Here is a 17623-nt window from a genome sequence, read left to right on the forward strand (position 1 = left end):
GCTTGAGAAATTAATAACTATTCTTAGTAGTATTCTAAGTAAGTTTACTGACATGTTATAAACCATAAATTAACTGAAAGCTGCAGCCCTACATTAGATCTTACACTTCCCAAATTACAACTCAGTTGCATCTTTTCATTAGACCCTCCCAGCAACTCCACAAACTTCCACAAACTGATCTTTCTATGTAAAATCAGCGGAGTGCTCCTTTACATTATACTGTGGTGTTGTAGAAATGAAGACAGGCAGACATGATCTGAGCCCTTTGAGTCCAGATTTATTGATACGGCTGTGCAGTCACAGAGCATGGTGGCACACACGGCCGCCTGGCCGGTATGGGACAGTGACACACACGCATGCACATACATGCATCCACACACTCCCACACACACACACACACACACTCTCTCTTTTAGTCTTTCTGTCTGCTCAAGGATGTAGTGGAGGTTAAACCTGAGGCGGTTTACTACCGTTAGCTAGTTTTACTACTCATGTAGTAATAGTTTCAGCCTCTTTTTATGCCAACATAACTGTTTATAATTTCACAATATGTCTAGTATTGTTTTATATAAACATATTGAGTTGTATCAGCCTGATAGAGTGTATAAAACATGAGAATTGGATTTTTAAAGTGGAAAAAAATCCCATCTGAAATGTACGTTTTGATTATGTTTCTGGTGGTGAAAGTTGTTTACACAGCTTTATGCAGTCCACTTTTCTCCATCACACAAACGCACACACATACACACACACCCATCTCATCACACTCTCATCAATAGAGCAGGTCACAGTGAGGAGATCAGAAATGCACATTAAGTATTTTTCGGCAGTTTCTCTCACACATACACACACACGTGCATACACACATCCATCTAACCTCAGTCACTAGAACAGTTTTGAGATCAGTCATTATAGAGTGATTCAGACTAAACAAGGAAACAAAGCATTAAACAAACAACAAATAATCTGTTCCATAGTAACCATTACAAAACACCATGATTAGAAGTCTTTACATGTCATAAATACAGCTATGTTTCTGATTATGGTTGGTATAAATTCTTGTTAAATAGTCATACAGTAGGCTAGCACAGTAGCAAGTTAAAGATAGAGCAAACTACAAGACTGTACATGTGTTGGTCCCTTGGTACAGAAAATAGATTCTGCTTTCCCAAGTATCAGGCAGGATATTTTGAGGACGCAATTTGTTTTTGTTCTATTTATAAATCTAATTTGCTAAGATTGTTACACTTTAAATTTACAGTTTTGAGTTTTTTCTGACTTCAGAGCTGGTGGAAGAGGAAGAACAGACACACAAGGAACAAAAGTCAAAAAGGAGAGACAAAAAAAATGTCATTACACACTGAAGACACACTTTTTGACAATCCATCCTCAGAGTCGGAAAAAAAGGAACAGTACAGTAAAACAATAAAGCTATAAAATATATATTTCTAAATGAAAAAGAGCAAAATATAGCATAGAATATACCATTATAAATACTTCTGCAACATCAAACTGCTGACTTTACAGACAGACTTGTCTAAAATAAAAGTCTTTACTCAAGCCTCTTTAGTGTGTAATATTGTAGGAAGATATCAACTGGTTTGTTTGACTGTACCTGGATCAGCACAGATTCAAATGACATCACAAAATTACTTTTCCTACAGGTGAAAGGTGTCAGATGGAAAGTACATATATAGGCACACATTCAGCCAGCTGGCTTGCTGACCGCCGACTGTAATTTTAGGTAGAAAGTAGCATGTGGTTACATTAGGTGATAAACTGCTTTATATTCCAGCACGATACTAAAGTTCCTGTTATAATATAAAAATGGGGAGTGTGTATTAAAACAAAGAGGCTAAAAAATAATAATAATAATGTTAAGGTGGTAAATTATATTCCCTTTTTGATCACCATATATATTATAGGTATTAGTATATGTACCAGTATACACATGTACAGTATACTTTAAAATAATATGCCACAAACATGATCTTGGCACAATAAATTTAGATTTTCATGCCAAAAGACATAAGGAAAAAACAAACAAAAGTGCACAATTTTAGGGAGAACATATCCATCATTACGCAAATACTGCCAAAATGCTTCTTTTCTTCCGATTACACATATAATTAGTAAAAGCTGAACCAGCATTGCAGAGGTTCAATATGTTACATATGCACAGTAAGCAATATTTGCATCTCCTATACACAACATTACAAGCCTTAAAAACCTGGCGAACAACCAAGAAGCAGATACAGTTTGGACTCATAGCCTCGGATGCATCACAAAAGCATGATGGATTCAGCTGGCTAATAGGTGTACGAGCACGTAAACACGTTGATGAAACATTACGCCAACAGCCTCGTAGTTGAAGCTGCTGTAACACAACCGTACTGCAAAAGAAAAATAACATACATATAGAAGATTTTTCTCTAATTCAGCGACAATGTTGACTTTTTGCTACAGCTTAAATACATATAAGAAGGCATCGAGAAGAAGTCTTTTGACGAAGAAATTACATACATTGTGAGGATATTAGACACATCTAGTGCATGATTCATATAGGACGTAACAAATGCAAAACAAATAAGAATGTTACAAAAAAAGGTAAACAAAAAGATTTTATATATTACAAAAACGTATGCATTTGTGTGTGTGTGATATGTTTGAAATGCAAAAGTTGCATTCTAATTCTTGGACAATTTTCACTACAGTATCTTACATAATATTCAAAAAAATATCCGTTGGTTGATTGTGGAATCAGGATTTCTACTCCTCCTTGGATCCGCACATATACAAACTGTCAATATATACAGGTAAGAGGACAAAAAAACCAACACAAAAAACAATATAAACCTGGCTGCAGGGATCACATTAGATAATTGCACAATGTCTGAGGAAAGCACTAAGAAAAGTAAACATGTTAATGGGGGGGGGGAATAGCCACAACTGGTGGTAAAAGCTGGCTTTATGTTGTAGCTTCTTCAAAAATAAGAGACTCTCAACAGGATCTCTTAAAGCACAGGGGAACAGTTTTCTACATAGAGTGGATTTGTTGAAGGAGTACTTGCAAGTAAAATAGGTATGCTATAGACCTGTGAATATAACCCCACTGTACACACATACTCATATGCTGTACATTCTTTAGCAGTTATAGTCCCTCTTAATGTACATCTATTCTGCATTTCACACAAGTCTGCACTCATGTGTAATTTGGTAAAGAACCAAAATAAATTGCTGTGAGCCGACTATACTCGTGATGCCAAAATCTAATAAAGAGTGCTGACAGAGAAGTGAAGCAGTGAAAAGTGGGACTTGTACAATGGCTACATGTCTGTGGCTGAGTTAAACATACGACTTACAGTAAAGTAAAAGATTGGCAAACAAAAAAAAACTTTATCTGTGTCAGTCTTTCAGAAGGCTCCTCTCCATCCAAACCATTGCTGCTGTCATCTTAAGGTCATTAAATCCTCTTCTGTATCACCATTCTCACCCATCAGTAAGCAGGAAGGGAGGAATAATGCACGTGGGTGAGTGTGGGAGTATAAACATTGATCATGGAGACAAAAAAAGAAAAAGAAAAGTGAAGGTGTCAGTTTCTTGGTGTCCTGTAGAGGGCGACACAGTCCAGCTAATGGCCTTCCCTCCGTTGTGAGTCTGAGTTCTCCCATTTTGGGTAGATGCAGGTTCAGGTTGACAGCAGCACAGAGAGATGAAAGACAGCAGGCTTATTCCATCTCTACCTCTGCTTTGAGACAAAGAAATCAGGAATAAGGAGAGATTATATAGCAACAAACCAAGAATCTCCATTTTAGTACATATATAGTGTGTTCCTCCTAAAGCAGAATAATACTTCCTTGCAATTCCTACATTAAGAAGCATAATACAACACCATAAACAACATCCTCCAAAACAACTATACAGTTCAATCAACACCTCTTTAAAACAGTTACAACAAAACTTGAACATTATAACCTTCATGGAGGTTTATTGCAGGACTGAGCGTGTGAGTGTAGATACTTCAGTTTGTTTTTTTATCAATAGTCGTGGGCTGCAGGGACAAACTCACCATCCACTTCTTTGTTCTTGTTTTCTTCTCCCTCTGGAGATTCAGCCCCTTCAGACAACTCTCCTGTAAAGTCAGAATAGTTGGGTTATTTGTCACACTGACACAGGTACATTAAGCACTTCAGCTTAATTTCTTGAATGAAAGGTGCTATACAAATAAAGTTGTTATTATTATTATTTAGTGGTAGCAAAAATGCACTTTATCCAAACAAGAAAATATAATCCTCAAAGAATCCTCTCTCCTTTATGAAGTGTGTAAAAACATCTTCAAGGGTTGAGAAAGGACATTCACTGTAGCTTTAATGGCCACTGGTGTAGAGAATTACTGCATGTCAATATACTTTATGTATAACACATTTAGAGAAATTGCCCTATGCCACGTCTCGTAAAAGCGGGCTATGCCATAGGATGACACAGTTTAAGGGATGTACCGTTCTGCAGTGGAGGATTCTTGTGTAAGGCGCTCCCAGGCTGTGCTCCCTGCTCTGTCTCCCCTGTGTTACCATCTGGTGGTCTGCTGACCTCTGCCGACTCGGACGCCTCCCCCTCCAATTTGTCCTCCTTTGGTTCAGGCTGTTCTGATTCTGTGTCGACCTCCTGGGGCTCCATAGCTTCTTCCTGCTGGGCTTGCTCCTCCGCTTCTTTTTTAGCTCTCTCCTCCGCCTCTGAGGTCACATGGGGTGTGGAGGCAGGTTAGCATGTGTGCGAGTGAGTGTCTGTGTGCATTAATTCATCACCACTTATTTCTTACTTAAAGCCAGTAAAGGTTCAGACCTGATATGAAGCAGATTTCTAAAACCTCACTAAGGGCATTCAATATTTAAACCTGCATTAACTGAGTTTTCGGCCACTTGGGGGCAGTAGAAACAAGCCGCAAACACATTTCTCATTTGTTTTTCTGTTCATAAATATTGGTAACCAACTAATACATGCACACTAATTTCTCACTCAGAAGGCACTAAGCCTCCAGTTACAAATGTCAGTAATTGATTAATAAATGCTTCTTACAATAACCTCTCCAATTGTGAATGATAATAAACTGTTAAAAGAACAGATTCTTGAGGCTGGACTACTGTAACTCACTTTGTAGCCCACAAAATCCCACACTTACAGAGATCAGTCAAAATCCCCCTCTGAGCAAGCTAAGAGCATTGCAGTTTTCCCACATTCTGGGGATCTCATGATCTATTCAGTTTTACCTGGGCAACAATGTTCCAAGTCTGCAAATTATTATTTTATTATATCATTAATATATCTTATTATTATATTTTTGGTTGTATGGATTTACTGTACCTTTACCAGCCTGCGCTTTCCACCTTTCTCTGTTCTGATAAACCTCTTCGTTCCACAAAGCCTTAAAGTTCTTCATGTCCACTGTCAGCAGAGAGCTTTGTCCTGACGAGCTGCTGTCAGAGCCCATGCTCTTCACACTGTGCCTCTTGGCCTCGTCCGAGGTGATACTGTTCAGACTAGACGGAAAATGTATAGGGAAGCAGGAAGTTAAACAAGATGAAGACAGCCAGCATGTTCACAAAGACAAATGTATTCAAAAGTATTGAACAAATTAAATGTTTACTAACAATGGAAAAAAACATTTGTTGATATTTACGAACATCAAGATGTAGTTTTTATACACTTTATAACGTGAATAACTTTTGCAAATATACATCATGGGAGGAGCCACCCCTACTATGCCTCTGATTGGTCCTGGCCCTGACATTGTCTAACCCTAACCATCTCACCACTAGTCATGGAAAAAATAAATGACATTTCAAACGCACATTTGTCGTGGGCATACTATAACTTGGAAACATTATTTTTTTGTCTTCCTCCTGAACATTAGCACAGTCTCCTCTGTGACCCGACCAGCCCATGAACCATATTTGGAAGTTCAACTTCATTCACATTCGTCCTTTACATTCGTGCTGCGGTCGCAGCTGGATATAGTAGATTCAAGATGCAAGGATCTGATGAAAGATGCTGTCAAGTTGCATCATGGGAACTGTAGAACACAGGGTTTATTAAGTCTGACACATAGTAGGGACCAAAAGGCAGAATATCTTGCCCTCTGCGGCTTCAATTTTGAACATTTTTCAAATGTTTTCCCCCCAACTTTATGGAAGTGCACTATATTGCTTGGATATGAATGTCTGAACACAATTTCATGGCAAATGATTATCCACATATTTGAAACCACAAATGTTAACCTCTTGGTGGAGAAGAAAAGCCAGGGGACAGGATTCAGTACTATGAATACAATTGCATGGCAATCCCTCAAATAGTTGTTGAGATATTTTAGAACAGAACATCAAACCCACAGGCCGACATTGCCATCCATTTGTGATGTAACTAGCTTAGCTAAAAAAAAACTGAACTTTCAGATTCAGAGGCAAAGAAGAAGAAAGGAAGAAAGGTAGAAAACCAGTGGCAGATCAGACACAGTTACAGCTGATTGAAAGCAGCTATAAATGCTGTGAAAAAACAGTCCAAGGAAAAACATAAGCACCCAGGCGTGTACATACACAACGAGACTGCACAAGTGGCAACACTATCTGAGATTTCCACTTGGTTAGCTTCGACTGGAGGCCCACTGAGTGATGCTAATGACTGCTGTTGTGGAGAACGGGGAGGCTGATATTGATGTGCAGGTGCAACGGAAGATGCAGACTCCCCAAGTAGCGCTTCATTTTCTAATGAGCTCACTTTAAAAAGCACAAAGTTTAAACAAATAACAGAGTCAAATTATCTTTCTCAAGATAGTTTAAATATTAGTAACGCAAGAGCTAGTGGAAAGTACTTTCCTATTTGTTTAGTTTCAAAGCCTTGCATATACCTGATTTAGTAAGTGACTGGAGGAAAAGTACTGGGCCAATTAATTAAACCATTGGAGATGAAATCATTTCTTTTTGTTTCTCGAGAGGGTATTGTGTATGCCAATTCAGCACTGAGGCCCATTCTTGATCAGGGACAGAAGGCGAACTTGACTAGCATCTCTAAAATATCAATTTCAAGGTGTGTGGCTCTGCTTGATGAAAGGTGGAGACATTTCCACGCACAGAAATGGATTACTCATGGAAGACTCATCTGCTGTATGCAATACTCCCATTAGATATGCTGTTATTGCAGAAGAGCTGTTGAGATTTAATCACATCACTGCACGAGCAGTTACTCAGAAAGGTATGAGAGGCGGGTACAAACAGTAACTTTTCCATCTTTGATTAACCAGGCTGGTTGTTTAAAATTCACTGAGATATGCACAGTGTCACCCACTTCCTTCTGCTGACAAGCTTGCAAGAATCCAAACTTTTTGTTTCCAAATGATGTCTCAGAGAATGTGCTGCAGCTCACCTTGAGCGTCTAAATCCGGCAAAACCTGAATGGGAGGCCTCGTCAATGAGCGGCGTGACAATACGTTCCATCATGTCCGTCAGCACAGTGAAGGTGGGCACCACAATGAAGTCTATGAAACCTGGACACAAAGATATCAGAGAACATAATGTCACTTTATACATATTTACAGTCTTTATTTAAGTCGAGGAAAAGAAGCCCAGAATGATCACCTAACCCTGGAATTTATGAAATTCAGATTAAAATATAAGTCTACAGGTATTTCCTGAATGTTAGAAAATGATCAAATCTGACAGAATTAAGTCTTTAGGTGTTAACCCTGTCAACCAAAGACTAATCTCCTTTTGTCTCATGTCCATCTCACTTCTCAAAATCCTGGCAGTTGTCCCATTCACTTGATCACTAATCAAATCTCTCTTTTCTTTCGAAACGCAGAAGGTCTGAGGTGACCAAAACATCTCAGTCGCCTTCAATTATAACTGTGCATTCACAGCTATTAAAGGATAGGTTCGCATTTTTAAGTCTATTTTAAAACAATACTCACATTCCTATGTGTACATTGACATTGGTATTAGTCGCCGTAATGGACATCTGGTTCATACTGGCTTCAAAGAGATCCCTTCCTAATGCTATTTTAATGTAAGAGATGGATGACAAAATGCAAAAATGCACTCTAAATGCTTAATGTGGGCATTCAGAGATTACAATTTACAAGGAACAAGCGAGTGCTTTGCACTTGCTGCCCTGGATTTGGCCTGTCAGGCAACATACAGACTGGCCTGTGTTCTATGGTGGAAGATGTTGGGAAGTTACGATTTATTAACATCAGAGGAAGGACCGTAATCACTGCTCAGGGCTGACAAAAGTCTTGCTACCTCCTCTGCATGTTTCCAGGTAAAAAAAATAATTAATTGTATGAATAATAAGAATATACATATAGAATAAGAGGGTAAAGGACAGAGCTGTTTGTTTACAGGAACATTGGCAATTTACATTGTACTCACAGAAGTTTACTATTATGCAGGTGTTGTACGTACGGATGGAGGAGCCACTCACCGATCTGGGACTGTGCCACCATTGTGGACTTTCGGTCGCAGAGTGGAGAGAACGGCAGGCCGAGCTCTGCTTCTTTGTCCCCCTGGAAATACAGCAGCTTCCTCAGTCAAAATCATTCTCATTCTTTGGTTTCAATAAAAATGTACCCCACCCTCCAGGCACACACATACACACAACTGACTGGCACTCACATGCAGTACACCATATGCTCACACTTCTATCAACAGGCTTTGGATTTGTCTGGACCCCGCCCCAAGTGCTTTTGGGCCACAAATGTGTTTCATTTTCTTTTCTGATTTGTCACAAACAGATGAGATGTGGAGTCGGGAGGCAATGTTCTTTGAGAAGCTATTTATCGGCAATTCATATCCCGAGAGACAAAGGCCTTGCGAGAGCAGCCACAATAACAATAGCACTAATAACGAGAACAATGTGGATTAATAATGGAAGAGATGAAAGCAATGGAACCAGTCAAACCTCTGTCCTTCTTGTTGACATTTACAAACACACAATTTATTATTTATAGCTAAATGCATTGTTTTATCAAAGAGGTTCTGTTCTTCATTTGAATCTGCAATGGCACTTTGTCATGGCATTATTTTTTTAAATGTCAATGAGCTTCAGTGCCTGAAATAAAACTTATGAATATGACTGCATATATCACTAATGTAAAGTGCTTTGGGGGGTAGAGTTGTGCCAAAGCCCCCTAATATTGTTATTTGGTTATTGGTGTTACACTACAATACATGCATGGGACTGATTTGGAAAAATAAATAGCTTTGGCTGACATCCAGCCGACAAGCAGTACAATCCTGAAAACCAGCACCAAAGGAGCATCAGAAAGCAACATAAGTGTCCTACTATTTTGAGAAAAAAGATGAATCAACTCTACTTCAAATGGAGTGTTTCATCTTTTGGCAATCCTAAGAAATCCTAGAAAAACAGTTCCTCCAATACTCCACAGCTGCTCCAATAGAGCATATGTTTTCACATAGCAGGAAAAGCACAGGTGTAATTTAAACAACAATGAACATTCATTCTCAGCTTTTGAGCCAATGTGACAAATTCCATGAAAACCGGTTGAACTCCATCTGAAACGAACAGCCACTAAATGGATTGTTTTGTCCACAACATTAATAATGTCTGCTTTTTATTTAGGTTTTCCAGCTCAAGGGCCCTTGAGTTTTGCATGCTAACTTAATGGCATTGTTTACTGGGACACTCAAATGGAGTGGTGACATCATTAGTATTTCTGCCAAAACGAACAGACACAGGAAAAGTTTCTACCCACAAGCCATCACTACTAACAGTGTCAGGAACAATCTCTGTGCAATAACCCTGTGACTCGAACATTCACTGTACCTATAAATTATTTATTTTCATTGCTGAGATTCACTTTTCTTCTTAGAACACATAAATATAATCACTAAAAACACAATGCATGCTGGGTATATATGTACAGATATGTGTGTGTGTGTGTGTGTGTATATAACACACATATCTGTACATAGTCATTTATCTGTAGTAGTAGTAGTAGTGTAGCATCTGAACCTCACATCTTCTCTGGACCAGCCACTCATGATTTACTCTGTGACCTGCCTGGTACACCCACTCACCTGTCTGAAGAACTCCTCCAGTAGGGAGGTGGTCCAACGGTGGTGGAGGTCCCAACTTTTGGCTGGGTGGCTGATGTCTGCTGTGTGCAGCAGCAGGGACAAGGCTTTGGGCTTGTCAAGGCTGCAAAAGAGATGAGACAAGAGAGCAGATTTTTTAGCAAAATTTAAAAAACTTAAGTCTGCCACAGAGTATCATTCATTTGTCATGTTGTTTTCTTAAATTATCCTGTACACCGGCATGTAGTGTTGAGTTTTTTTTAACAGAAAAAGCAGCCAAGTTAATGACAACAAATCTCTACAAACAGATCTAAATTAAGTATGAAATTTTAAAAAAGCATAACAAGCGCAGCAGAATGGTTCTGGAGGTACCATAATAATATGAAATAAGATCACTTTTGTGTAAAAATACACTGATATGTGGTAGATCCAATCTCTGCATCAACTACACCATCAAGACAAACAGACTTCCAGACAAATCCCCCACAAGGATATTGAACAATATCAGTCGGGAGAAGGATACAAGAAAATGTCCAAGGCACTGAGTGTCCTTGAAGACAGTAGGGTCAATGACAAAAAAAATTTAATAAATGTGGCACAGGTGCAAACGCATCTACAGCAATCTGTCCACACAAAATTGACTGTCTGTACAAGAACAGCACAATAAAATATTAAAAAGTCAAGGAGGGGGATACTTTATCTATAGACACTGAGCAGTATATGCTCAGCATGGTACCAATACTGCCTGTTTCAGGGTTTCAACCAGGGTAAAAATGTCTCCACTTCACAACTTGTATGTCACACTTACAACAACCAAATGTCAATGTTCATGGTTATTGTTTTCAAGATAAAATGTAAACCTAACCTTTAAGTGCAACATATGCATAATTGGATAAGGTTACTAAGACATTACAAGATAGAATTAGGGCATGAGGGGAAAATGTTGCAGGACATCACATTTAGTGCAAAGAATCTGTAGTGTATATAGCAGTACAAACTCGCCATAGCTGCAGGTTACCTAATAAAGATGCATAGATATTAGATGTTCAAGATATAAAGCATCCTTAAAACATAATCATTTCTAATTAAATTGCTGATATTCAGTTTTTTTTTTTTATTGCCAACAAATCCCATGAAATACCCAAACCAACAATGTGTTAGTTTGTCTCTTGATACTTCTTGGACTTCCCTAACCACAAGCCCATTTGTTTCTATTGAAAACTTAAATCTTTATAAATGGCTAACACACATATATAGTTGTTTTTTTTAGGTTTTGGTACTCAAACATTTGCAACATGAGCAAATAGTGCATCTGTTAGGGACTATTTCCAGTGGTGGATTAACACACATTTGGTGGTGGTGTATTTGGGATTAACTCAAAATAAACTACATTGTTTCTGTTCATGGCAATAGAGAAACCAGCCAGTACAACAGTGTAGCTCATTGATGTGTTTTTAATAGCTTTTGGGCAACAATGAAGCTCTCTGGAACAGAAGACAATACTTAGTATTGTATTATTGTGATCAATTCATTGTTGGTTTTGGTCTTTTCATGAGATTTGTTGACAATAAGACATCCTTTAAGTGTTGTGATGGCACTGATCTCATGGAGGCACCCTCAAACTGCTTATTAAACAGAAGCTGACACATAAATAGACATCTACTAAAGTGCAGACAGACACATTCATAGCCACCTAAAAACTGAGAAACACCTCCATCCAACAGGAGAGAGAGACAAAAAAAAATCCCCTCTCATCAAACTGCTTCCATTAAGCTAATCGGTTCTCTACACTGGAACACAGTGTGAAGATGCTTCATTTCACCTCATCAGACATCAGTGGTGTCGGAGATTTCACATGATAACCATATCAAAATATCATGTTTAATGGACTGGAGCATGAATGGACAGACGTATACTAATATGGAAAAGAGGCACACAAATGAAAACGCCACACACCACACACACACAAACACACAAACACACACAAACACACACAAGGTTAAACAGAGGTGAGAAGGACCAGCTCAAATTTCCCCTCATTCCATTTGTGGCAGATTGGGTCTTAAAGTGCACTCTAAGCAGGCCTGGAGCACACAGGTTTGAAATTACTTCACATTAGAGTCTATTCAGCATTACAGCTGCCTGCAGACTGCAATCTCTCATTCATGTGCATGAGCGTGTACCCTATACTGTAGCTTCATGATTACCTTCCAGTCAGCACTCTTTGGTTTTGAGATATATTCACAAATATAGGAGGCATAACATTGTTGATTCCTACACATGCTCTCAGGAAGCTGCTTATTTCCATATCACTGCTTTCTGAGCAGGTTTTAGTTTTAGTTTTCTCGTCGTGACAAGTGCTGTGCTTTATCACAGTAAAAAGAATAGCCTGAAGGTCAACTAGTTTCTTACAGCCTTCACGTCAGTGTTGCAGCCGCATCAGCAGTGGTGACTCATCACGTCATATCATAGTTTGCTTGATAGCTCTTTTTTATTTCTGTTTGCAAACGGTAGTTCTGTGTCTGCATGCAGAGTAGCCCCAGCTGTCAGTCTTTGTAGAGGGTGCTCAAAATGTGGGAAAAGGAACTACTTGGTTGTAGTCTGATAACCTTGGCTGCAGCAAAAAAACAGAAATATATATATAAAATATTCACTTCCTGTTTCGAATTCACCTAGCCTTGTCTTCCTTCACTTGCTAATTTATGTACTTAATATAATATTTTTAATTTGGGGGAGGTCCACTGTACCAAGTGAGACTCTCCAGGGACCACTGTGACCTGCAAGGCAAAGGTCACGTGATAAACAGAAGAGAGGAACCGAGAGGAAGGTGTCAGGAGGTTGTCTACTTGCACTGTAAAAAATGTAAGCACAGAAAATGCTGATCTCAGGAAAACATGCTAGCAGCTTAGCTCATTAGCAGAAGGGCTAGCTTAGCTACTCCCTTTGTCACGTGACCTTCGCTTTGCAGGTCACAGGGGTTCCTCAAGGGTCTGTGCAAATATAATAATAATATTATAAACAAATAGAATATGCCTCCTTGCTGTATCTAGTTTAATTCATCTTGTGGTCTATCTTGTACTATAGACTCTTTGAGGTCTGCTTTGAATTACATGTGCATTTATTTGGCAACCTTCCTGTTTGGTCTCCTAAACATTTTATTTGATCTACAGAATAAAGTTCGATTTAACTGTGTCAATCTTAAAATAATTAAGTTTTATTAAACAATGATATGTGGGGAGCTTGTGATCACATCCCTAACTGAGCCTGATGAAGCATAAGTTTTAGGTTGGTCCAGAGCTGAGATTTTTAGTGTGCAGCAAATCTCTTTTATTTTTGAGTCTTCTCACATCACCTGCACTTGACCAGCACTTGTCTAAATTATACTGCTTTGCTGATTCATGTATTTCAGACTACAAGCAACAGAACCGGAGTGCTGGTAAAGACAGTATTACATAGTTTATGGAATGTTTCAAGCTGGTCATCTTCGCTATAGCAGCCTACAGTGTGCCAGCAAGTCTGCCAGAAATATTTCTACCACCGGCTGTTTTTCACTGCAGTGTGCAAATAAATTTCACCATGCCAAATCCGGTGTGACTGCAACACAACTCTGCTGCAGTCTTCCAACACAAAAACACAAACTACCCTGTGTTTCTGCCTGAAAGGGCCCGTAGTAATACCCTACTGTATATCTGTACTGTGTAATGGATGACATTTGGTCCTATTTGGTAACAAAATACTACTTTGAGTAAAGAACACCTGAGCAAAAGACATCGTCGCTCGTTTATTTCAGTCCATTTGATATCAACATGAATGTTTGTTGTGTTCCTCTATGAGTACACTCTTCAGGGCAGGGTTAATTGGGTTGTAAACAGCGGGTGGTTAGTAAGCAGGAATCTGATGGCAGGGTTAATGAAGATGGAAATTGCTGGGGCAAGGGCAACGACTGTAAACAGTGGCAAAGAAAAAGGCAACTGACCCCTCGGGTTGTTGTAGGAAGTTCTTCATGGCCTTCACCTGCTGGAAGTGGCAGGACATATCTGTGGCCAGGACCATCTCCACCACCAGAGCTCGCAGCTCTCTGGATGAAAACAAAGGACAGGACAAAAAAAAAGGAGAGGAAAACATAAGCCATGTGCTGTATAATGAACTGTCAAACTCTCGGGTAATAAAAGCCGACTTATTTCGGAAGTCACTAAAGTAAATGAAGGCAGCCAACACAGTTTTTCAGAGCTATTTATAATATCTGCTTTGACAAGTCCCAGCTTATACCATGAGAAATCGGATTGCAGCTGTCTCCTTTAATGTATTATCATACGTAACGGTTCCATTTAGAACAAAGTTGTTGGACCTTGAAGGTAATCCAACTTTTCTGATTTTCACTTCACCGAACATAGTTGTTAATCTTGAGAAATCAGAGATAAGTTCTCTTTGGGCTTTGAACAGGTAATACGTACATTGTGAGAGTGTTCTGCTTGACCTGCCTGGTTTCCACCTGTCATATCTGCTTATATATCTGTCTCTAGCCGTTCTCTACCAAATCTCTGTCTACTAGCTCTTTAATCTTTCTGACTCCCTTTCCATTGTTGTCTATCAACCTCCTCACTGACCTCCAGTCATCCTTGGAGAGGTTGTAGAGAATGTTCATCTCATCGTCGTCCTGCAGTAGGCGGTAGGCTGCGCTTACATGGTGACTCTCCAGCACTGAGCGGTCATTGTACAGGATAGCTGTGTCTGACCTGTCAAAGAGAAAAATCTTTCATTAATATATATTGGAAAGAACATTAGAAATAGAAGAACAGAAATAATGGACCTCTAGATGATGCTAATAATTTATCAGCAGGTCTGCTGAAACCCAAGAAGGGTTTATGCATTACCTTTACTGTACTTTAAAATATATAAAGCAATATTCACAATGTCATACTGGATGTACGCAATAAAAAATGATAAAAGAGAGGTTCTAAAACTTTTTTCATGAATGCTTAAACCAAACGAGAAAAAGAAGAAATTTGTGATGATAAAGATTATCTGTTTCAGTAAGGGTAAATTTGTGAATTTGTTTCAAAGTAAGACATGTATCCAGTACATAAAAGGGCAAAATTATTTATATAAAGTTTCAAGAGTTTAACTTTATAGTGGTCTGGCCAATTTTATGAAGACTTATAGAAAATCAACAACACAAAGTTTTATTATAAGGATACATTCAAGAATAATAAAGGATATAAAGCGTCAACAAAATGAATAAATTATAACCTAAAGTTTTGTTGTTATGTGTTCTTTCCAACTCAAATTCTTAAGGGCATGGAGTTTGGAGCTCATTTGGACTCCCTTCCTGCCTCAGTGTTATTACTGCACTGCAGGCGATCTCAGTGTCAATGTAAAGCCCCCTTTCTATAAATGAAAACATTGATCGGGTGAGTCGGTGCCATGCATTTTTGATTTTATGATCCATTACCTTGTCTGAATGTGGAAGTTGTTTGTGGTCCCCGTGTGCTCGTAGTCGTGCACCGCCGCCGCAAAGATCATGGCAAAGATCTCAAGCTCAGTCAACCAATGCTGGAGGCAAAGGAAGAGGAGACGAAGAAGACGAGGGGGGAGGGAAGAGGTGGGGTGTGAGGAAGCAAGGGGGTGGTGAAGATAAGGTAGGAAAAGATGGAGGGGAATATTAAGAGTATATAAGAAGTATATAGAAAAGGGGAGGGTGTTGAGGAGGGAAAGCAACCAGATGGAAAAGACAGACGGTGACAGAAAGAAGGAAGGGGAAGTAATGAACACAAGATGAAAGAATGGACAGAAATTAGAGAAGAGAAATGAGAAGCCAGTCAATGGAAAAAAGGGGAAAGCAGGGAATGGTTCATCACGTCATAAAGATGTAAAGTAGAAAAGTGATATAAAGGATGCCGAGAGAGGTATTTGGCATGAGGAATACATTACAGTCAGGGATGAAAGGAACCAAATGGGGAGGAGAAGACAGAGGAAAGGTCAGCAAAGCAAAAAGGAAACTTTAGATAAGACAAGCTCTATTGAGAATCACATTTTAAACTGTCGTTTTAACACTCCTCCTTACTCTTTCCCTTTCAGACACTGTCTCAGTCTGCTTTGTCACTGTTACAAAATATAAATGAAAAAGTCATGCTCTCTTTAATTTTATTAATGTTGTCACCTGGTAAGACACATCATGCTTTCCTATTTAAGTTTTTAGGTCAAGTTTAAGGGGGAGGAGGATGTCAAAGTAGCAGCAGCTCTTTAGCTCATCATTTTGGGAAATACTTGTTTTCCTGCCAAACGTTACTTTAGAAGATCAATACCACTCTTATGTCAGTCTGTATTAAATATGAAACTACAGCCAGTAGTCAGTTAACTTACCTTAAGCTTAGCACAAAGCCTTGAAGCAGGGGGACAAGGGTCTGGCTAGCTGTGCTCAGCACATGCATACACACAGACATTTTTACACTTCAGTTTTTGTATGGATTAAAGAAAGGAGATAAAACGTAGGTGGATTTTATGACCTTCAAACAGAGCTAGAATAGCTGTTTGCCCCTTTTCCCAGTGTTTATACTAAATTAAGCCAACTAGTTGGTGGTGGTAGCTTCAAATTCACATTTTTATGTTCAGACATTTTTGCATACACAATAAGTACTAGACAGTTTGGTACTGCCCAGCATTTTTCATTCAATTTTCCAAATAAAATGCTGTGTGAGTTTTAATAACCAGTAGATGTCACAGATATACTACATTAAGCTGGCATGGAGCCATGTAGAATTGAAAAGACCTGACTATCTGGTATAACAATTATATTGTATGTGTGCATTATTCCTACAGCCATAGGGTGCAGCTGGCTCCAAGCTTTAGCACTGCTGGTGTGAAATCACCGGGAGGAGGATGCAGGCTCACAGGAAGAGAAATGTGCAGCCATCCAATGACAAGAAGGAGATTTGGATTCAGTGGTTGTTTGAAGAAGGAGTCTATGTTATTTAGAGATTTCGTTTTAGTTTATATTTTAAAATTTAGTCAGCAGCTTTTTTGTCAACATATTTTATCTTTGCTATGGAAAAGAAAGTTATTGACAAGTATATTTTGTCTAAATTAGCACTATAGACATGAGAGTGATAACCTGACTGCACCAGATGGTTTGTTACACAGAACCATGGGGAAAACTCTTACTGAAGCCAGTCAGGAGAATATATGTATTCATAAATATACATATTGTTAATCCAGAAAAGCCTTGAGTGCTGTTCTTTGCTCTTCTTTAAAATGAAGAAATGCTCTTCAGTTTTGATTCATCTGATACTAGCAGTATCTATGCTACCCTCTTTAGAAGCTGCCTTTGTTGTTTTCAAGCAGTCACTTCTCTCTCACATCGTCACACAAACCGAATGTTAAAGTGCCAGTACTGCCAATAGTTCCTCATAGGACGCTGATTGGTCTGAATGACTTTGACAAGAAAGTGAGTAAGCATATTCCCAAAAATGTCGCAGTATTCCTTTAACTGATGAAAAAATTGTGAAAATTGTGTTTCTTCATATGAGCAACACCCACAT

The 17623-nt window shown here is 38.9% G+C and overlaps 1 protein-coding gene across 6 annotated transcripts in view; it reads right to left on the reverse strand.

Moving 5' to 3' along the window:
* Positions 1-257: 257 nt before the first annotated feature.
* pde1cb (phosphodiesterase 1C, calmodulin-dependent b) overlaps positions 258-17623 on the reverse strand; it is a 90702-nt gene continuing 73336 nt past the window's right edge. For 5 of the 6 annotated variants that reach the window (XM_051401173.1, XM_051401152.1, XM_051401183.1 and 2 more), the window contains 10 exons: positions 15538-15638; positions 14693-14821; positions 14062-14163; positions 10089-10209; positions 8473-8554; positions 7417-7537; positions 5362-5537; positions 4500-4733; positions 4070-4132; positions 258-3748 (listed from right to left, as the gene is read on the reverse strand). In XM_051401173.1, the coding sequence (XP_051257133.1) occupies positions 3729-3748; positions 4070-4132; positions 4500-4733; positions 5362-5537; positions 7417-7537; positions 8473-8554; positions 10089-10209; positions 14062-14163; positions 14693-14821; positions 15538-15638 (1149 nt within the window). In that variant the 3' untranslated portion in view covers positions 258-3728. The remainder of the gene's footprint in view (positions 3749-4069; positions 4133-4499; positions 4734-5361; positions 5538-7416; positions 7538-8472; positions 8555-10088; positions 10210-14061; positions 14164-14692; positions 14822-15537; positions 15639-17623) is intronic. The other variant, XM_051401163.1, reaches the window with a different exon arrangement.

Source organism: Dicentrarchus labrax, unplaced genomic scaffold (genome assembly GCF_905237075.1).
Source record: "Dicentrarchus labrax unplaced genomic scaffold, dlabrax2021, whole genome shotgun sequence".
NCBI classification, from domain to species: Eukaryota; Metazoa; Chordata; class Actinopteri; family Moronidae; genus Dicentrarchus; species Dicentrarchus labrax.